This window comes from Papio anubis, chromosome 7 (genome assembly GCF_008728515.1).
Source record: "Papio anubis isolate 15944 chromosome 7, Panubis1.0, whole genome shotgun sequence".
Lineage (NCBI taxonomy): Eukaryota > Metazoa > Chordata > Mammalia > Primates > Cercopithecidae > Papio > Papio anubis.
Genome location: NC_044982.1, coordinates 35,661,261 through 35,681,530, shown reverse-complemented (window position 1 = coordinate 35,681,530; position 20,270 = coordinate 35,661,261). Strand labels below are relative to the sequence as shown.

Below are 20,270 nucleotides of genomic sequence, written 5' to 3'. Positions count from 1 at the left end.
ACTGACCACATACAAAGGACTTTGACATATATTATCCCATTTGATAGGTAACAGAGAGCTGAAGCAAATGAACAGCTACAAAACACAATGAAATTCCAATTTTAGGAAAGTTAGCCTGGTCAGCCACATTTGGCTTCAGTTGGGGAAGAGAGAACCTAAAGGTACGGAGAACAGCTTAAGCGATGATGACAGTAATTCAGATGTGATAGTAGTCTGATCTAGGATGGGGAACAGTAAAAGTGGAAAGCCATTTCATTGATAGTCAATTTCAATATTGTGATAAATAGCTTCGAAAATATTTCGGTATTATATCTGTTCAGTCACTAATTTGCATTTTTATCATTTATTTCCTTTTCTAGTGAGTATGGTTATTAACCAAAGGAGGAAGCCAGAAAGTTAATCAGAGAATTGTATAAAGAAGCATGTGGTTTCTCACAAACTCAAATATTTAGATTGAAAATTGTATTTCATCTTATACTGGTTGGAAAAAAGTGAAAGTTGCAGTAAAATATAAAGTAAATAATCTTTGAAATATAGTTGCTACACTTAGCATTAGTTTGGATTTTCTTAATACTTTTATTGTTAAACATTTTTTAAAACAAAAAACTGTTTTAGAACTGTTCTAGATGCTTAAGCTACACCAATGAACAAAACAGAGAAAGTTGTCCCTTTGAGTTTGTATTCGAATTGGTCAGTAGATAGAATTTAACAGTGACAATCGGTGATATTCAAGGGATTTCTTCAGATATATTTTTTACTTTAAGATATCATTGTAAGGTATATCATGGATTTAATAACCTTTTAATAAAAATTACATGTATAAAAAAAATCCCTTTACCTACCAACCCTTACATATTGTTACATATTGTTCTTTTCTTTAATGTTACAGTTAAAATTGAAGTACAGTTTGTTTCACACTTAGAATCTGAAGAGGTTTCTGAGTCATTGCTTTTAAGTCATTGTAATGGCATCATGATGATATATACACGCTGCTTTTACTTACCATGATCCTGATTACATTAGTTCCGAGGTCTGCATAATTTTGAGTCATGGCAAAAATAATTTTGAATCATGGCAAAAATACTGCAGTTCATCTACAATTTTTTAATTGGTTGGAGTTGTGATTTCTTTTTTTTAAATTGGAAGTTAAGTAAGTTCATTTGTAAATCAGTTAAAGTATTTTAAAGGATGAGGGGATTGTTGCCTAATCATGCAGAGGCAGTCTTGGACAAGTACAGCAACTCTGATTCAGCATTGAAAAACTGCTCAACTGTAACATATCCAATCTTAAATAAAATTAAAATGTGTATCCTGTTTCCACTGACAGCAATTAAGGTTATGAACAGATGCCTAGTATACACAACTAAATTTCTATGGAAACAGACGGTGACAACTGTATTACAGCTGCTGTTTTCACATTCCTTTTGACATTACGTTTAAAACATACTCAGTTTCCATAGCACTAAAATTTGCGGAAAATGTGTCTTAGAATAAAATAAATATATGTATTACTTTAGCTTTGCAGACATCTTGATTTTTTTTTTCAAGAACAATTATTTGACTGCTTTCTACTTTTCTTTGTTTTGCTTGTAGTAGTGTAATATGGCCAGTAGAGGGCATAGAATTTTTTTTTTTTTTTAAACAGATGAAACATAAATCCATATATAGCTACCTATCTTTACTTAGAAAGTGTCTTTACTCAGAAATAAGTGCAGCATTTAGGCAGTTGATACATCTTTTCCTATTATGCAAATGGCAAATAATTTCAATGCCATTTCCCTATTAGGAGGAAAATACATTTTACAGATTTTTCATTTTCTAATTCAAATATCTGATAAGTTTTTTTTTTTTTTTTTTACTGACAGCTATTCTTTTCCTCCTGCAGCTTTGGGAACTCCTTTATAAACTGCAGTTCGTGTATACCTATATTGCCCCGTGGCAGATCACATGGGGTTCTGCTTTCCATGCCTTTGCTCAGCCTTTTGCAGTTCCTCGTATCCTTCTAATTAAAGTTTAATAAGAATGGGCAGTCATATCCTTGACAAGAACGTTGGTTTATAGGCATAATCTTTCACAGGCATAGATAAAGTTTACTGTGTAATAAATTGTCAAAAATTCATAATCTTGGCCGGGCACAGTGGCTTACGCCTGTAATCCCAGCACTTTGGGAGGCCGAGGCGGGCGGATCACCTGAGGTTGGGAGTTTGAGACCAGCCTGACCAACATGGACAAACCCCGTCTCCTCTGAAAATACTAAATTAGCCGGGTGTGGTGACACATGCCTGTAATCCCAGCTACTCGGGAGGCTGAGGCAGGAGAATCTCTTGAACCCAGGAGGTGGAGGTTGCGGTGAGCCGAGATCGCGCCATTGCACTCCAGCCTGGGCAGCAAGAGTGAAACTCTGTCTCAAAAAAAAAAAAAAAAAAAACCATAACCTTTTATATCCACACCTATACTGTTGATTGTTTAACTTGTATTAATACCCGTGGCCCACAGATCATCTGAACATAAGAAAAGTATTCAGGTTTTGTAAGAAAGTAATGCTGATTTAAAATCTTACATTTGCATATGTGAATGTTAAAGTCCAGGAATCTTTAATACATAAAAGAAATGTTTAGTATTATTTTTTAATAAATGAAAGTACCAAACATTTTTTCATAATGTGATATGAAACTGATAGAATTAAACTTCTGTAAAAAATTTTCTACTCCCACTATTTCTTAGTGTTTTCTAAATAATAGTAAGGGAGTAAGGGTTAGTAACCACACTGATATGGAAAGACAGACTTACGGTATCTGCAAGCTTTAGTTTTAACCTTGTGGAAAATTGAACTCTAACATCTCTTCCCAAGATTAATGTATGAACTTTTACTAAATACGTATTAGCAAATATTGATTTGGCTCCTTTGAAAACATCATACCAGGTTGAACTTTCTGTACGTCTTTCTGTTGGTGACCCCTTAATGGCTGCCCAGCGATACCTTCTTTTGTATTCTTCTGGTGACCCTCAGTTCTCTAATTGATGTAATCTAAATGTATCTGCTAGGTTTTTGTGAGGTTTTTTTGGTATCTGTGCTCAGATGAATTTCAGTGTCCTTAACTAGTTTTCCCATAGATTCAGCCATGCTGTTTATTCAGGCTGCTGTCTCGGCCTTCTTCTCTACTCCACTGAACCCCTTTCTGGGAAGTGCAATATTCATCACTTCATATGTCCGACCTGTGAAATTCTGGGAGAGAGACTATAAGTGAGTAAAGTAAAACACTTGAAAGACAATTTTTATCTTTTCTACTAGGAAAAACTATTGACAGCATTATTATTAGAATTTATAGTTCATAATTTATTGTGTTGAAATATTTGTTTTTGCTAAAACTTTATAAATATTTTTAAAATTTGAAAAGTGTATAAAAAAAGAGGCCAGAGGAAATTACTTTTTATTTTTTATTTTTCTTGTCTTTTTTTTTAAACAGTATCTCATTCTGTTGCCCAGGCTGGAGTGCAGTGGTGCGTCTCGGCTCACTACAACTTCCGCCTCCTGGGGGCTCAAGTGATCCTCCTGCCTCAGCCTCCCGAATAGCGGGGACTACAGGCTTGAGCCACCATGCCAGCTAATTTTGGTATTTTTTGTAGAGACAGAGTTTCACAATGTTGCCTATACTGCTCTCAAACTCCTGAGCTCAAGCGACCCACCTGCCTCAGCCTCCCAAAGTGTTAGGATTACAAGCTTGAGCCACTGTGCCCAACCATTTTTTTCTACTTAGAAGATATTTTTAAACATTGTTCTGATTGAATATGTTCATTTTTATATTTTTTTCTTTCAGTGATATTAGAATTATTTCACATTAATAATACTCTGCAACTTTATGCTATATAATATCATTATAACAGTCATCATAATGAGTTATAGTTTTTTTAGAAATACCTGGCTATTTCTAAAGCTAAATTTTTATAGGTTATTTCTGCTATTTTGAGAAGATAAGTTTTTAATGACCATCTTTGTGCATGAATTATTTTCTCCATTTAGGCTTAGTTCCTTGGGCTAGCTATTTAATCTAAAGCTTAGTAACTGTATTTGTATGTAATCTCTCCAAATTTCATTTTATTTCAGAAAACATTCCTAGAAGGGAATGCTTTTAGGAGTTATGAGTTATGGAGCATAAACATTTTAAAGGCTTTTAATGTATATTAACACATTGGTTTAGAAAGAGCTTGTACTAATTCATAATTCTACTGACCATCTCCATTACTGTCTTTCTCTCTATACTTTCACAAATTGGCATATTTAATAGGTGAAAATTGTAATCTCACCTTTTAAACAGTGGACTAGTTTGTAGGTTTGAAACTAAATCTCTGGTCCTTTATCTAAAACCACACATGGTATTTCCCATTTTGGTGAATTTCGGTGTTGTTTATTATTATTATTCTGGACCAGTTAGCCCAAAGTAATGTTCAATGGCTGCAGTTCTTAACTTTTTGGATTTAGAACCCCTTTATACTCTTTTTTTTCTTTTCTTTTTCTTTTTTTGAGACAGAGTTTTGCCCTTGTCATCCAGGCTGCAGTGCAATGGCACAATCTCGACTCACTGCAACCTCCACCTCCTGGAGTGCAATGGCGCCATCTTGACTCACTGCAACCTCCGCCTCCCAGGTTCAAGCAATTCTCCTGCCTCAGCCTCCCGAGTAGCTGGGATTACAGGCGCCCACCAGCACGCCTGGCTATTTTTTATGTTTTTAGTAGAGAGGGGTTTCACCATGTTGACCAGGCTGATCTTGAACTCCTGAGCTCAGGTGATCCACCCGCTTCGGCCTCCCAAAGTGCTGGGATTACAGGCGTGAGCCACTGTGCCCGGCCTTACGCTCTTAAAAGTTATTGGAAACACTAGAGTTTTAAAAATACGGATTTTATCTACTAATATTTACTAGAGTGGGAAGAAAAACTCAAAAATTTCAAATGTTTACTTATTAACTAATTTAAAAATAACAATGATGTATCTATTGTATATTTGTGTAAATAACATTTTAAAGTTACGAATAACTATATTTACACTCCCCCAAAAAATTAGTGAGAAGAGTGGCCTTGTTACATAGTTTTGCAAATCTCTTAATGTCTGGCATATTAAAAGACAGGTGGATTCTCGTGTCTACCTATACATTCAATCATCTGCAGTATATTGTTTTGATTGAAGTATCTGAAAAAAAAATTCAGCTTCACACTCACCGTGTTGGCCAGGCTGGTCTGGAACTTCTGACCTGAAGTGATCCACCTGCCTTGGCCTCCCAAAGTCCTGGGATTACAGGCATGAGTCACCTTGCCCAGGCAAAAAAGAAGTATTCTAGTAGCCTTTTAAGACAATCCTGGATATTTTTCTTTGATCTTTCAGTGAAACCCAAGAAATGGGAGCTTCTTAAAAGTTACTTGCAATATGGAATCTAAAACCATGTCTGTGAACTTTTGGAACTATATGACATCAAAATCCACTCATCTGTCTTACACCCTCAATGGATCTTTTACCCATGCATAATTTTGTAACATTTTATATTGGTCATTTAGAAAATACTACTTCACTGAGTAATGTAGATTTTCTAAATGTTGACACATTTTATTATGTAGTGATGTTTAAAATATGTTCATTGGTATCACCACCAATCAGAAAGAAATTTTAATTATTGGGAAGCTGTCAAGCTTATTGTGGTAGATAGGAGTTTCCCAAATTTTCATTTTTGTTTGAAAATTCGGATTTTTATTATTGTCAACAGGTATTGCCGGTTGTTTTCCTTGAAATAACAGGCTCACTTTCTTTATTTTTGGGAAATATCTGTCAAATGACCACATCTAAATAATCTCATAATTTTTCCATCAGGGTTAAGTAAAAATGGTGTTCCAAGAAAAAAACACAGCTAGTTCAGCTCAGAGGTCAAGCAGTTGCACAAATGCTTCCCCTCATGACAGCCAATGTACTTCAGAAGGCAGCAGAAGTGCTTCATATATATTTTCTCATTTTGCCATACAGAGTATTAAAAAGGCCTGTACTGTGAGTTGAGATTTAATAAGTTTGATACTTTTTACTGCTTCATTAGGGACATATTTATGTGAAACTTGGATTTTTTGTTTGCTTTATTGTGCAAGTGTAGCAGCGAAAGGTAGAACAGTTTGGTGCTGCTGCCTTGATTCATGCCCAGGCACTGCAGTCTTACCCACCATTGCTTTAGTACCACCAGTGCAGTGTCAACACAATGTAAAAAGCAAGTAACAGCTCAGTGTTACTTTGAAAATAGTTTTGATCTGGAAAACTGCCCAAAAGAGCCTTAGGTTCTATGGACCACATTTTGGGAACTACTGTTCCAAAGAACATTGCATCACTGAGCATTAATAGATTATACCTTCCTTTGGCAAAGAATGTTCTAACCTCTTTGAATTTTTAAGAACCATGTACAGTATACATTTTTTTCATCCTGGTCAGCTTTTTTATCACAGTGCGTGCATAGATATCTTTCCATACACTGTACAGTAAAAAAAAAAATCTGCTGTGTTCATGTGTGGTGAAGGGGGGAGAATTTTAATTCCTAAAAGTGTGCTAACAAGGCGTTTTATTGTTATACTAATCACAGGTTTTTTCCAGAGATTTTCATAAAGTGGTAACCTTTATTTTATATGTTTCCTATAGTTTCTCCCTCACTCTTAATTGTTAAATATTTTTTAATGTAAAGAAAGTTACTAAAAATGTTTTATTTTCTTTAGCACAAAACGAGTGGATCATTCAAATACCAGACTGGCTTCCCAGCTTGATAGAAATCCAGGTAATAGCTCTATTTGTGAATAAGGAGGCAAGTCTAAGGATTTGTTTTTATATATATATATGTTTATATTCACTCCTAACTTGTTGGGAATCCTCTATGAATCCCAAATATTCACTTTTAAAAACTAAGTATTTGTTTTACTTTTGCAAAATATATATGAATTACAGTATCTACAATTTATATATCCACCGTTTATAAAATGCATCTTAAGAAAGCTTATAAGAATGAAAAATTCCATTCAAAGATAGTTCTTACATAGGTTAAAATGTAGAAAAATGTTAAAATAAAACTGGTCAGATGTTTTCAAGGGTCTGTAATCAGACTGACACATGTTTTATTAGTATGTTTCCTTCCACCCTTCCCTCAATGTTTAGGTCAATATTAATTTAATTTGATTCAGTTTATTGTGTACAGAGATGTCATCAAGTGGGGGCATATGCCAGTCAGGATAGAGCTTTAGTGGGTGACACCTTGCTGGTGTTACCATTATCTAAAGTATGGTTCTTAGTCTTATCATTTGGGAAACATCATTTTATTGGCCCACTCAGTAGTAATCTGTCACAGAGAATGAGAGATTAGCATATCAACCAGAACCTCAGTGTATTAATTTACTAAAATGAATATTACTCTCAAATACACTGGAATATTTGTGTCCATTTGACTCATAAATTCCCTCAAATCTGATTAATTCTCAGTGATAACATTGGACTAAGGAGAACTAGTTATTTGATACTAATGACCATCATCATCATGTTCTGGTAGAGAAAATAAGCATTTCAGCTCTAGTATGTGCTTGTAAGGGGCTAGATTTATCTTGCTGATGACGCCATTCTGCATAACCAAAGGCCATGTCTTGAATCAGTATATACATTTTTGTGTTGTGCTGACATAGAATTGATACAGCCATTGTGTTGACATTAGAATTTGGAGTTTCCTTTCATTATTTCATTCAGTTAGGCTAGGTTTAAAATAATTATTACACTTTGAATATCTTACCGTTCTGCAATACTATACTTGGGGCATGCATTTACAGATTATTGCTTTGCATGAGTTACTTCTAGAGATGGTCATATAATCTATTAAGTGATGTTTATTTTAATTCCTTCCTTCCTTCCTTCCTTCCTTCCTTCCTTCCTTCCTTCCTTCCTCTCTTTCTCTTTCTTTCCCTTCCCTTCCCTTCCCTTCCCTCCCCTCCCCTCCCCTTCGTCTCAACATGGCTAATATTGACTAACCAACGTCTTTTTGATTGTCTCATTTGTTCAAATCTTATATTATGTTTTATTTGTTCAAATCTTGTATTATTTTATCTGCTTCCTTTACTAAATAGTCTTTTTGTTCTTCTTCTGAATTCTTTTATTTTTCTCATTTCTCTTACATGGTTTTAATTATAAGGCATATTTTATTGAATAATTGCTAACTGTTGAGGAGGTCGAAAAGTCCTTAGATTGCTTCAAGTCAAATTCTCACATTTTGTGAATGAGAACCATAGATTCTGGGAGGTTATGTGACTTCTAAATCTAAATTCATTTTCCTGTGTTTTACGTATGTAGAAACTGTAAGGGTATGAATGTTATTTTCCTTGTCAAATAAATATGTGCGAGAAGTTTTTAATATTTTTAACAATCTTGTTTGTCAAGAGGACTTAAGGTGAAATTTAACTTTTTTTTAAATCCCTTTTTATAGGATCAGATGACAACAATCTGAATTCCATCTTTTATGAGCATTTAACTAGATCCCTACAACACAGCCTCTGTGGTGATTTGCTGCTAGGACGATGGGGAAACTACAGTACGGGGGACTGTTTCATCCTTGCCTCTGACTATCTCAATGCATTAGTACACCTTATAGAGATAGGCAATGGTCTGATCACTTTTCAGCTGCGGGGACTTGAATTCAGAGGTAAGACATTCATTCACCTTTTATTTCTGTAGCATACTCCTGTGGCACCTTACTTTTACATGTTTCTCTCTCAAACCAGAAGTTGTCATAGAATTAGATATTTGGGATTGTGGAATGAGAAAAGTTGTTAAAGAGTAAGTATTAGATTTTTTCACCCACATTCCATATTCCAAGAAGAATCATATTTGCAATATGGCTTTATATATAAAAGTAGTAGTGTTAGTGTATAGTTGATTTGTTTTCCTGGATATGTTGAATTTCTGTTGTTCTGTGCATGGTTTCTTGCTGGTCCCTTTTGTGACCAGTTGCATAAATTTGTTGGACGGCTAGCAGCATGGAATGCTGAATTTTTGTGTGAGGCAGAATAGTTAACTGAGTTACGTTCATATAGACACCATGCCTTTGTCTTCAACAATTTTTTTAAATTGAGGTGAAATTCACATAAAATAAAATTAATGTTTAGAGCGAAGAAATCACAGGAGCATTTAGTACATTCACAGTGTTGGGCAGCCACCACCTCTGTCTCATTCCAGAGCATTTTCATCACTCCAAAATAAAACGCTGTACCCATTAGGTAGTTACTGGCCATTTTCCTTTTGATCAGCCCTCTACAGTTTTATGTACTGATAAAGTTATTTCTTTACAGAAAATCATGCATTCAGAAACATCAACTTGATATTATCAATTCCTGTAAAACTGAATAACATGTAAGCACGAGTAGAAACTGGTTTCATAGGATGTTTCAAGTCCTGTTACTGAATATCTTTCCAGTGTAGGAAACATTTTGACTTAAGAGTTTTCAGAGAGTTTTTTATCTATTCGAAGTGCTTTGGAGCATTTTTAGTCTGGAATAGAAACAAGAAAGCATTTGATTAGAAAGAGGGCAAAGCCAGATCTATAACCCCACAGCTTTATTTTCATCCTAGTGTTGCATAAGAAGGCTTGCACCTTAAGCTATGGAGTGTCTATGTTAGTGGAGCAAGTACTAGTCTAGAAGTTACATTGTTGGCTAGAAATAAATCTTTAGCTATGCAGCACTCAATGGAGTAAATGTTGATGTTTACTTGTGATCTGTTTATAATCCATTCATATTCTCTCATTCTTCAAAATATCCTGTTCTTGTCTTATGAATATTTGTTTCTGCCTCTCCCATCAGAAGCCTAGGACCTTCTGGAGTCTTAACCCCACGCTGTTCAAACCTAATCCAACTAGGCTCATCCAAAAGTTAGCATACCCTTACCACCATTCCTACTACTGCTGTGACTTTTAGCTTCCTTTTTAAGTTTTGGCACCTGAAGACTTCATCCTTATTTTTAAATTTTAATTTAATTTTTAAAACAAATGTGTTGGGAGGCTCTTTTATCTAACATTTCTACATATGTGAAATGGAAGGGGAGTGTTCTTCTTACCGTCTACTCACTCCATCGTATTGATCAGTAGTTCTCCAAATCAGAAAAGTTATCCAGATTTTCAGTCTCTGGTATTGTGTAGATTCAGATAAACTTTTGGATAAATCTTTTGCTATGTAAATGCTAATTATTTGCCAATTGAAACTCAAATTTGAAAATACAGCAACCTTGACTATTTGAAATCCTATAGATTTGGGTAACAAGGGATACCTTTAATTCTTAACTCAGACATGAGCCTTTATTTTCTTTAAGAGACAGGTGTCTTGCTCTGTCACCCAGGCTGGAATGCAGTGTCATGATCACAGCTCACTACATCCGCAAACTCCTGGGCTCAAGGAGTTGCCTCTTGCCTCAGCCTCCTGAGCAGTTGGGACTACAGGTGCACACCACCACTCCTGGCTAATTTTTTTTTAATTTTAATTTTTGTAGAGATAGGAGTCTCACCATCTTGCCAAGACTGGTCTTGAACTCCTGAGCTCAAGTGACCCTCCCACCTTGACCTCCCAAAGTGCTGAGATTGTAGGTGTGAGCCACCACACCCAGCCGGGATTTTTTTAAAGACACATTTGATCATGGCATTCTTATGCTTAAAATTTTCCAGTGACTTCTCATTGCATTTAAGATAGAATTCAAATGCCCGAACACATCATATAGTACTCTGTGATCTAGCCTCTGCCATTTTCTCCATCCTCACTTTACAGCACTATCCGCACTCACTGTAGCCACACTGGCCTTCTTGCAGTTTCTTAGATGCGCTAAATTCTTTGCTAAGGACTCCTTATTGCCCTTCATTTTGCCAGAAAGTACCAGTCATCTCTCTTCCTCCCCTAATCCTCCGTCTGGCTAATTCCTTTGCCTGAATGTCGCTTTCTCAGAGAAGCCTTCTCTAGCCACCTATCGTATGTGATTATCTCGTTTTACCATGTTTTTATTGTTAGATTCTTACACAGTCATGGACTGCAGCAATGGACTGCATATATCACAGTGGTCCCTTAACATTATAATGGAGCTGAAAAATTCCTGTTAGTGACATCGTAGCCATTCTGTCCTATCACAAAGCATTACTTGTGTTTATGGTGATGCTGGTATAAACAAAACTGTGCTACCAGTTATATAAAAATCTAGCACATACAATTATATACACTACATAATACTAGATAATGATAATAAACAACTATGCATTTACTATATTATACTATACTTTTTATGGTTAGAATGTCCTCCTTGTACTTACAAAAAAAAAGTTTACTTTAGAACAGTATGTCTTGTTATGCCAGTGGCAGAGTCATACATCTCACATTTACTGTGTCTCTTTATTGCATCATTTTCTCTGTATTTGATTTGATCTTGTGTCATTTTGTTTTATGGCCCCTACATGTACAAAATTCACAGCTAATGTTGCCGGGAAGAGGCCATTAGTAGATTGACCAGGAAGCTAAATTAAAAGTGGTTAAGGACTATGAAGGTGGCAAATCAGCAATGGTTATTGCCAGGTAATTGTGTCCCATTCCACCATAGCTGTGATCTTGAAGAACAAGAGCAAAGTGACAGAAGCCATTAAAGGATCTGCTTCATTGAAGACAAAAAGATGAACAAAAATTTGAAAAGGGCCTAAATCATATATGGAAAAACTACTGAAGACCAGACACAGAAGCATATTATACCTCTCAGCATCACGACAATCACAGACAAAACAAAAAGTTTGTTTGCAATATTGAAAGAAAAGGTTGAACACAACTACAGTGTTGAATTTTCTGCTAGCTCTGGGTGATTTTATTCAAGAATTGTTATTTATTGCATAATGTGAAAGCTGGTGAATGGTGAGTCTGTAAATGCTGATGTGAAAGCAGCCGAAGAATTTTTGGAAACTCTAGATAAGCTGATTGTGAGGAAAATTACTTCACAGGGCAAATCTTCAGTATAGATGAAAGCTTGCTATTCTGAAAACATACAGGAAAGGACTTTGATCCGTAAAGAGGCCAAGTCAATGCCAGCTTTCAAGTCATTAAGGACAGGATAACAGTCTTGCATGGGAGAAATGTTGCAGGTTACAAATGGATGCCCTTCATGATCTGGCCCAGTGAGAACCCCAGGGCCTTCAAGCTTATCACTAAGCACACACTGCCAGTGTATTGCAGGAGCAATAAGAAGTCTTGAATGACCCAGCTTTTCTTCCTAGATGCCCTCCTGAATTACTCTGCCAGCACCATGGAGAAGTACTGTTTGGAGAATAACATACCATTCAAGATTGTGCCTGTTGTTGATAATGCTTCACACATCCTCCTTTTATTGGTGATCTTTATCCTGGTATCAAAGTGGTATTTCTGCCTCCAAATACCACCTCTCTGATCCAACCGATGGATCAAGAAGTTATAGCAGCTTTTCAGACCTACTGCCTGAGAAGGACATTTACCCAGACTTTTTCTGCAACTGAGGAAGACACTGAAAAGACACTGATACAATTCTGGGAGGATTATGTCTATGACTGCATCAAGAACCTTGCTTAGGGTGATGTCACCAATGCGGGTATGAATGGTATCTGGAAGAAGACACTCAAGAGGTTCATCTGTGACTTCAAAGGATTTGCCAAGGATGAAGAGATTGCAAAAATCAACATGGCTGTGGTTGGAGATGGCAAACAACTTTAACCATGGTGTGGACAAGGGTGACATTGATGAGCTCCTAGAGGTGGTTCCTGAGGAACTGGCTAATGAGGGGTTGTTGGAACTGGAACAGGAACTCATAGCTGAAGAACAGACGAGAGAAAGGGAAACTGCTAGAGAAGAAAAAGACGAAACCCAAGAAAATTCACAGTGAAGGGTTTTAGCGGAATCTTTTGCAGACCTCAACAAGCTCCTTAAAATTTTGAAAACATGGACCATAACACCAAAAGGTTTTCATTAATAGAGAGGAATGTTCTTGCTGCATTATCTGCATACAAGCAAATCTCTGATGAATGAAAGAAACAAACCAAGCAAACTGTTGTGGACACAATTTTTCAAAGAGTGATACCTCCTCAAGAAGAGCCTCAGGCAGGTCCTTCAGGAGGTATCCAGAAGAAGTCATTGTTGTCGTAGGAGATGGCAGCTCCATGCATGTCATTGCTTCTGAAGACCTTCCAGTGGGACAAGATGTGGAGGTGGAAGACAGTGATCTTGATGACCCTGAGCCTGTGTAGGCTTTGGCTAATGTGTGTGTGTTTGTCTTAGTTTTTAACAAAAAAGTTTAAAAAGCAAAAAAAATTTAAAATTTTAAAAATAGGTAAAAGCTTACAGAATAAGGATATAAGGAAAAAATATTTTTATGCAGCTATACAATATGTTTGTGTTTTAAGCTAAACATTATTACAAAATAGTCAAAAAGTTTTAAAAAATTAAAAGTTTATAAAGTAAAAAAGTTACAGTAAGCTTAGGTAAATTTATTGTTGGAGAAAATAATTTAATTAATTTCATGTAACCTAAGGTATAGTGTTTATAAAGTCTACAGTAGTGTATGGTAACGCCCTTGGCCTTCACACTCACTCACTACTCACTCAGTGACTCACCCAGAGCAACTTCCAGTCCTGCAGACTCCATTTGTGGCAAGTGCCCTATATAGATGTACCATTTTTTATCTTTTTGCCATATTTTTGCTGTACCATTTCTGTGTTTCAATATGTTCAGATACACAGATACCTACCATTGTGTTACCGTTAGCGACATTATTCAGTACTATAACATGCTGTACAGTTGTGTTTAGCCTAGGAGCAATAGGCTATATTATATAGCCAAAATGTGTAGTAGGCTGTACCATCTAGGTTTGTGTAAGTACATTCTATGATGTTTGCACAACGAAATTTCTTAACAGTGCATGTCACAGAATGTATCCCCAGAGTTATGCAACATGTGACTGTGTTTATTGTTTAAAGTTTATTTTTTCTCTAGCCAAAGGGTTGGCATACTTTTTCTGTTAGGAACCAGACAGTAAATATTTTAGGGTTTGAGAGCCATACGCATTCTCTGTTGCATATTCTTCTTTGTTGTTTTTTCTTTCTTTTAAATTACCCCTTAAAAATATCAAAACCATTCTAAGCTTGGATTTGGCCCAGGGCTGAAGTTGATCAATCTTTGTTTTAGAATATAGGCAGATTCCCAAGGGCAGGAATCACATGTGCTTCATTTATCATTATATACCCAGTACCTATCACACACAGCAATTAGTATATAATAGGTATTTTGTTAGTTTCATAGAATGATTAAATAATATAAGTGTATAGCCTTTTCTTCTTTCTGTTCATTCCAGAGCTCTCATGAGGGATGAGTATATTCTTGCTCACATGTCAATGTGATCTTTGGTTACTTTCTTTTCTTTATAGTGTGATCCCGTCTCACCTACCCCTCCACCAAATCTTAATCCAAAGTGTCATTATTTTGCCAGGCAGATATTTGGATCTGCTGAGCATTTTATCTACTTTCTGAGACAGACTCCATTCAGCCAATTTATTATTTTTAAATTTTATTTGTCTATCCTGGATGCTTACTTTTAAGTAATATTGAAACAAGTTTCTTGGTCAGTTTTTATAGATCTTAGTTAAACCAATTCATACTTCTCATTTCCATTTTTATTTTACAGATGCTCTAGATTCTTTACATGTAAACTTTATGTGAAAAATTTGGGTTATGAGTCATTTTTTTTGTCTATATCAGAATTTTCTGATAACACCTTCTTCCATATTAATTTTTTACTGCTAAGTGTAAACTACCAGGTACAGTTTTACAAGTCAAACTTTACACATCAATAGTATGTTTGGCTGACTGGATTCCTTTCCATTTTTACTCAGATTAGTTTAAACATATCTAGTTTTCATGATTGTTTTATTTAGTTTTATCAGTATATTCATTATGAAGTGGCTGGAAGATTTAGCTAATCCAGGGAACAATTGGTAATAGTTCCTTATAGATACCCCAGAATCCCTATTAATTAATATTAATAATTGAAAATAGAATATTTCCTCATAATATATTTTGCTCAGAAAAAAATTCTTTTTTCAATTATTAATATTAATTCCTATACTTATTGACTTCATTTTCTGAGCAAAATATATTAGTAGGGCATATTGGGTAGAAATAGTCTTGGGATTAGAATTGTAGAGTAAAAACATTCTGCTTTAATTCAGGTATCCCATTCTCCTTATTCTGCTGCTATGAACAAAGAGACCTCAGTTGAGTAACTGTCCAAACTTTTACATTTCCTCTTGCCACATCTGATTTCTGTCCACCACTAACAGTGATCTGCACAAAATACAACTCTTGTGTTATTTCTTCATTTAAAAACATTTGATAAACTTCCCAGAAAGAAAGAAAAGTGAAGTAATAACACATAAAACCTAAGAAATAGTTTCAACTTCATGTCGCAATTTTCTTTTAATATACTTTTAGTTCTGGGGTACATGTGCAGAACATGCAGGTTTGTTACATAGGTATACACATGCCATGGTGGCTTGCTGCACCCATCAACCAGTGATCTACATTAGATATTTATCCTAATGCTATCCCTACCATGGCCCCCCACCCTCCAACAGGCCTGGGTATGTGATGTTCCCCTCCCTGTGTCCATGTGTTCTCATTGTTCAACTCCCACTTATGAGTGAGAACATGCGGTGTTTGGTTTTCTGTTCTTGTGTTAGTTTGCTGAGAATGATGGTTTCCAGCTCCATCCATGTCCCTGCAAAGGCCATGAACTCACCCTTTTTTATGGCTACATAGTATTCCATGGTATATATACGCCACATTTTCTTTATCCAGTCTATCATTGATGGGCATTTGTGTTGGTTCCAAGTCTTTGCTATTGTTAACAGTGCCACAATAAACTTATATGTGCACGTGTCTTTATAGTAGAATGATTTATAATCCTTTGGGTATATACCCATTAACAGGATTGCTGGGTCAAATGGTTTTTCTAGTTCTAGATTCTTGAGGAATTGCCACACTGTCTTCCACAAGGGTTGAACTAATTTACCCTTCCACCAACAGTGTAAAAGCATTTCTATTTCTTCACATCCTCTCCAGCATCTGTTGTTTCCTGACTTTTTAATGATCACCATTCTAACTGACGTGAGATGGTGTCTCATTGTGGTTTTGATTTACATTTCTCTAATGACCACTGATGATGAGCTTTTCTTCATCTGTTTGTTGGCCACATAAATGTCTTCTTTTGAGAAGTGTCTCTTCATATCCTTTGCACACTTTTTGATGGGGTTGTTTTTCTCTTGTAGATTTGTTTAAGCTCTTTGTAGATTCTGGATATTAACCCTTTGTCAGATGCATAGATTGCAAAAATTTTCTCCCATTCTGTAGGTTGCCAATTCACTCTAATGATAGTTTCTTTTGCTGTACGGAAGCTCTTTAGTTTAATTAGATCCCATTTGTCAATTTTAGCTTTTGTTGCCGTTGCTTTTGGCATTTTAGTCGTGAAGTCTTTGCCCATGCCTACGTCCTGAATGGTATTGCCTAGGTTTTCTTCTAGATTTTGTATGGTTTTAGGTCTTACGTTTACATCTTTAATCCATCTTGAGTTAATTTTTGTATAAGGTGTAAGGAAGGCGTCCAGTTTCAGCTTTCTACATATGGCTAGCCAGTTTTCCCAACACCGTTTATTAAATAGGGAGTCATTTCCACATTGCTTGTTTTTGTCAGGTTTGTCAAAGATCACATGGTTGTAGATATGTGGCATTGTTTCTGAGGCCTCTGTTCTGTTGCATTGGTCTATATATTTTTTTTGGTACCAGTACCATGCTGTTTTGGTTACTGTAGCCTTATAGTATAGTTTGAAGTTAGGTAGCATGATGCCTCAAGCTTTGTTCTTTTTGCTTAGGACTGTCTTGGCTATGCAGGCTCTTTTTTGGTTCCATGTGAAATTTAAAGTAGTTTTTTCTAATTCTGTGAAGAAAGTCAGTGGTAGCTTGATGGGGATAGCATTGAATGTGTAAATTACTTTGGGCAGTGTGGCCATTTTCACAATATTGATTCTTCCTATCCATGAGCATGGAATATTTTTCCATTTGTTTATGTCCTCTCTTATTTCCTTGAGCAGTGGTTTATAGTTCTCCTTTATGAGGTCCTTCACATCCGTTGTAAGTTGTGTTCCTTGGTATTTTATTCTCTTTGTAGCAGTTGTGAATGGGAGTTCACTCATGATTTGGCTCTCTGTTATTGGTGTATAAGAATGCTTGTAATTTTTGCACATTGATGTGTATCCTGAGACTTTGCTAAGTTGCTTATCAGCTTAAGGAGAATTTGGGCTGAGACATTGGGGTTTTCTAAATATACAATCATGTCATCTGGAAACAGAGACAATGTGACTTCCTCTCTTCCTATTTGAATACCCTTTATTTCTTTCTCCTGCCTGATTGCCCTGTCCAGAACTTCCAATACTCTGTTGAATAGGAGTGGTGAGAGAGGGCATCCTTGTCTTGTGCCGGTTTTCAAAGGGAATGCTTCCAGCTTTTGCCCATTCAGTATGATATTGACCATGAGTTTGTCGTAGATAGCTCTTCTTATTTTGAGATAGGTTCCATCAATACCTAGTTTATGGAGAGTTTTTAGCATGAAGGGGTGTTGAATTTTATCAAAGGCCTTTTCTGCATCTATTGAGATAATCATGTGGTTTTTGTCATTGGTTCTGTTTATGTGATGGATTACATTTATTGATTTGCGTATATTGAACCATCCTTGCATCCCAGGGATGAAGCCGACTTGATTATGGTGGATAAGCTTTTTAATGTGCTGCTGGATTCAGTTTGCGAGTATTTTATTGAGGATTTTTCTCATTGATGTTCATCAGCTATATTGGCCTGGAGTTTTCTTTTTTGTTGTGTCTCTGCCAGGTTTTGGTATCAGGATGAAGCTGGCCTCATAAAATGAGTTAGTGAGGAATCCTTCTTTTTTTATTGTTTGGGATAGTTTCAGAAGGAATGGTACCAACTCCTCTTTATACCCCGAGTAGAATTCAGCTGTGAATCCTTCCGGTCCTGGACCCTTTTTGGTTGGTAGGCTAGTAATTACTGCCTCAATTTCAGAATTTGTTATTGGTCTGTTCAAGGATTCGACTTCTTCCTGGTTTATGCTTGGGAGGGTGTATGTGTCTAGGAATTTATCCATTTTTTCTAGACTTTCTAGTTTATTTGCATAGAGGTGTTTATAGTATTCTCTGATGGTACTTTGTATTTCTGTGTAATCAGTGGCGATATCCCCTTTATCATTTTTTATTGTGTCTATTTGATTCTTCTCTTTTTTGTTCTTTATTAATCTTACTAGCAGTCTTTCTATTTGTTGATCTTTTCAAAAACACAGCTCCTGGATTCATTTTTTGAAGGGTTTTTTGGGTCTCTCTTTCAGTTCTGCTCTGATCTCAGTTATTTGTTGTCTTCTGCTACCTTTTGAATTTGTTTGCTCTCACTTCTCTTGTTCTTTTAATTGCGATGTTAGGGTGTTGATTTTAGATCTTCCCTGATTTCTTTTGTGGGCACTTAGTGCTATAAATTTCTCTCTAAACACTGTTTTAGTTGTGTCCCAGCGATTCTGGTACGTTGTGTCTTTGTTCTTATTGGTTTCAAAGCACTTATTTATTTCTGCCTTCATTTCATTATATATATCCAGTAGTCATTATAGTATTCATTCAGGAGCAGTTTGTTCAGTTTTGCAATTTAAAAAAAAAAGCTCAGAAAGTTTATTCTAGAAATTTCTAACTCGTTGTAGCACATGGAGAAAAAAGCTGAATTTCTCCAAGCTTTTAAAAAACTAGTGTAATACTGATACCAAAATGCGACTAAGTGGGCTGGGCACGGTGGCTCACGCCTGTAATCCCAACACTTTGGAAGGCCAAGGTGGGCAGATCACCTGAGGTCCGGAGTTCGAGACCAGCCTGACCAACATGGCGAAACCTCGTCTCTACTAAAAATACAAAAAAAATTAGGCATGGTGGCGGGCACCTGTAATCCCAACTACTCAGAAGGCTGAGGCAGGAGAATCACTTGAACCCAGGAAGTGGAGGGTGCGGTGAGCTGAGATCACACCACTGCACTTCAGCTTAGGTGACAAAATGAGACTCCCATCTCAAAATATATATATATATAGAGAGAGAGACACACATATATATATACACGTGTGTATATATACATATACACATATATGCACATGTATACATGTATATATACACATATGTATGTATACATATACTGTGTGAATCCATTCAGTCCTGGACTCTTTTTGTTGGTAGGCTTTTTAGGTTTGTATATACACACACACACCCACACACACACATACATATGTATATATGTATACAAAAATATATATACATATATTTTTGCATCTGTAGTCACAAGCAAAATTAAACTAGTTATTTCTATGTGAACTTATGTACATATATACATGTATGTACGTACACATGTATGTATACATATATGCATCATGCATGTATACATACATGTGTGTATGCATAAGTGTATATGTACGTGCATGCATGTATATATGCATACATGTATAAATATGCATGCATGCACATACATGCACATATACATACATGCATGTATGTATATGTGCATATATAAATATATATAATTTATGTTTTATATACATTGTATGATATATACATATATGCAAATACATGTATATATGTATGTGTATATATACATATATACACGTGTGTATATATACATGCGTATATGTACATGTACACATGTGTATATATGTATGTGTATATATGCATGTACACATATGTGTATATATGTATGTGTATATATACATGTACACATATGTGTATATATACGTATATATGTTTATAAAAAATAAGTATAGTTTAATTTTGATTGTGACTATAGATGCAAAAATCCTGCAATTGCACAGTAAGCAGAAACTAGCAGTCCTTTTTTATAAGTGCCTATATTAGTATGTTCTCACACTGCTGATAAACACTTGAGACTTTGTAATTTATAAAGAAAAAGAGGTTTAATGGACTTATAGTTCCACGTGTCTGGGGAGGGCTCCCAGTCATGGCAGAAGGTGAAAGGCACATCTTACAATACAGCAGACAAGACAGAATGAGAGCCAAGCAAAAGGGGAAACCCCTTATAAAACCATCAGATCTCTCAAGACTGACTACCATGAGAACAGTATGTGGGAACTGCCCTCA

General features: G+C 35.8%; 1 protein-coding gene across 10 annotated transcripts in view; it reads left to right on the top strand.

Moving 5' to 3' along the window:
- The window catches only part of PCNX1 (pecanex 1), a 203,654-nt gene that overhangs the window by 138,694 nt on the left and 44,690 nt on the right, over nucleotides 1-20,270 (top strand). For all 10 annotated transcript variants that reach the window (XM_003901999.4, XM_009211866.4, XM_017961304.3 and 7 more), the window contains 4 exons: nucleotides 1,886-1,994; nucleotides 3,115-3,244; nucleotides 6,737-6,795; nucleotides 8,479-8,694. In XM_003901999.4, the coding sequence (XP_003902048.3) occupies nucleotides 1,886-1,994; nucleotides 3,115-3,244; nucleotides 6,737-6,795; nucleotides 8,479-8,694 (514 nt within the window). The remainder of the gene's footprint in view (nucleotides 1-1,885; nucleotides 1,995-3,114; nucleotides 3,245-6,736; nucleotides 6,796-8,478; nucleotides 8,695-20,270) is intronic.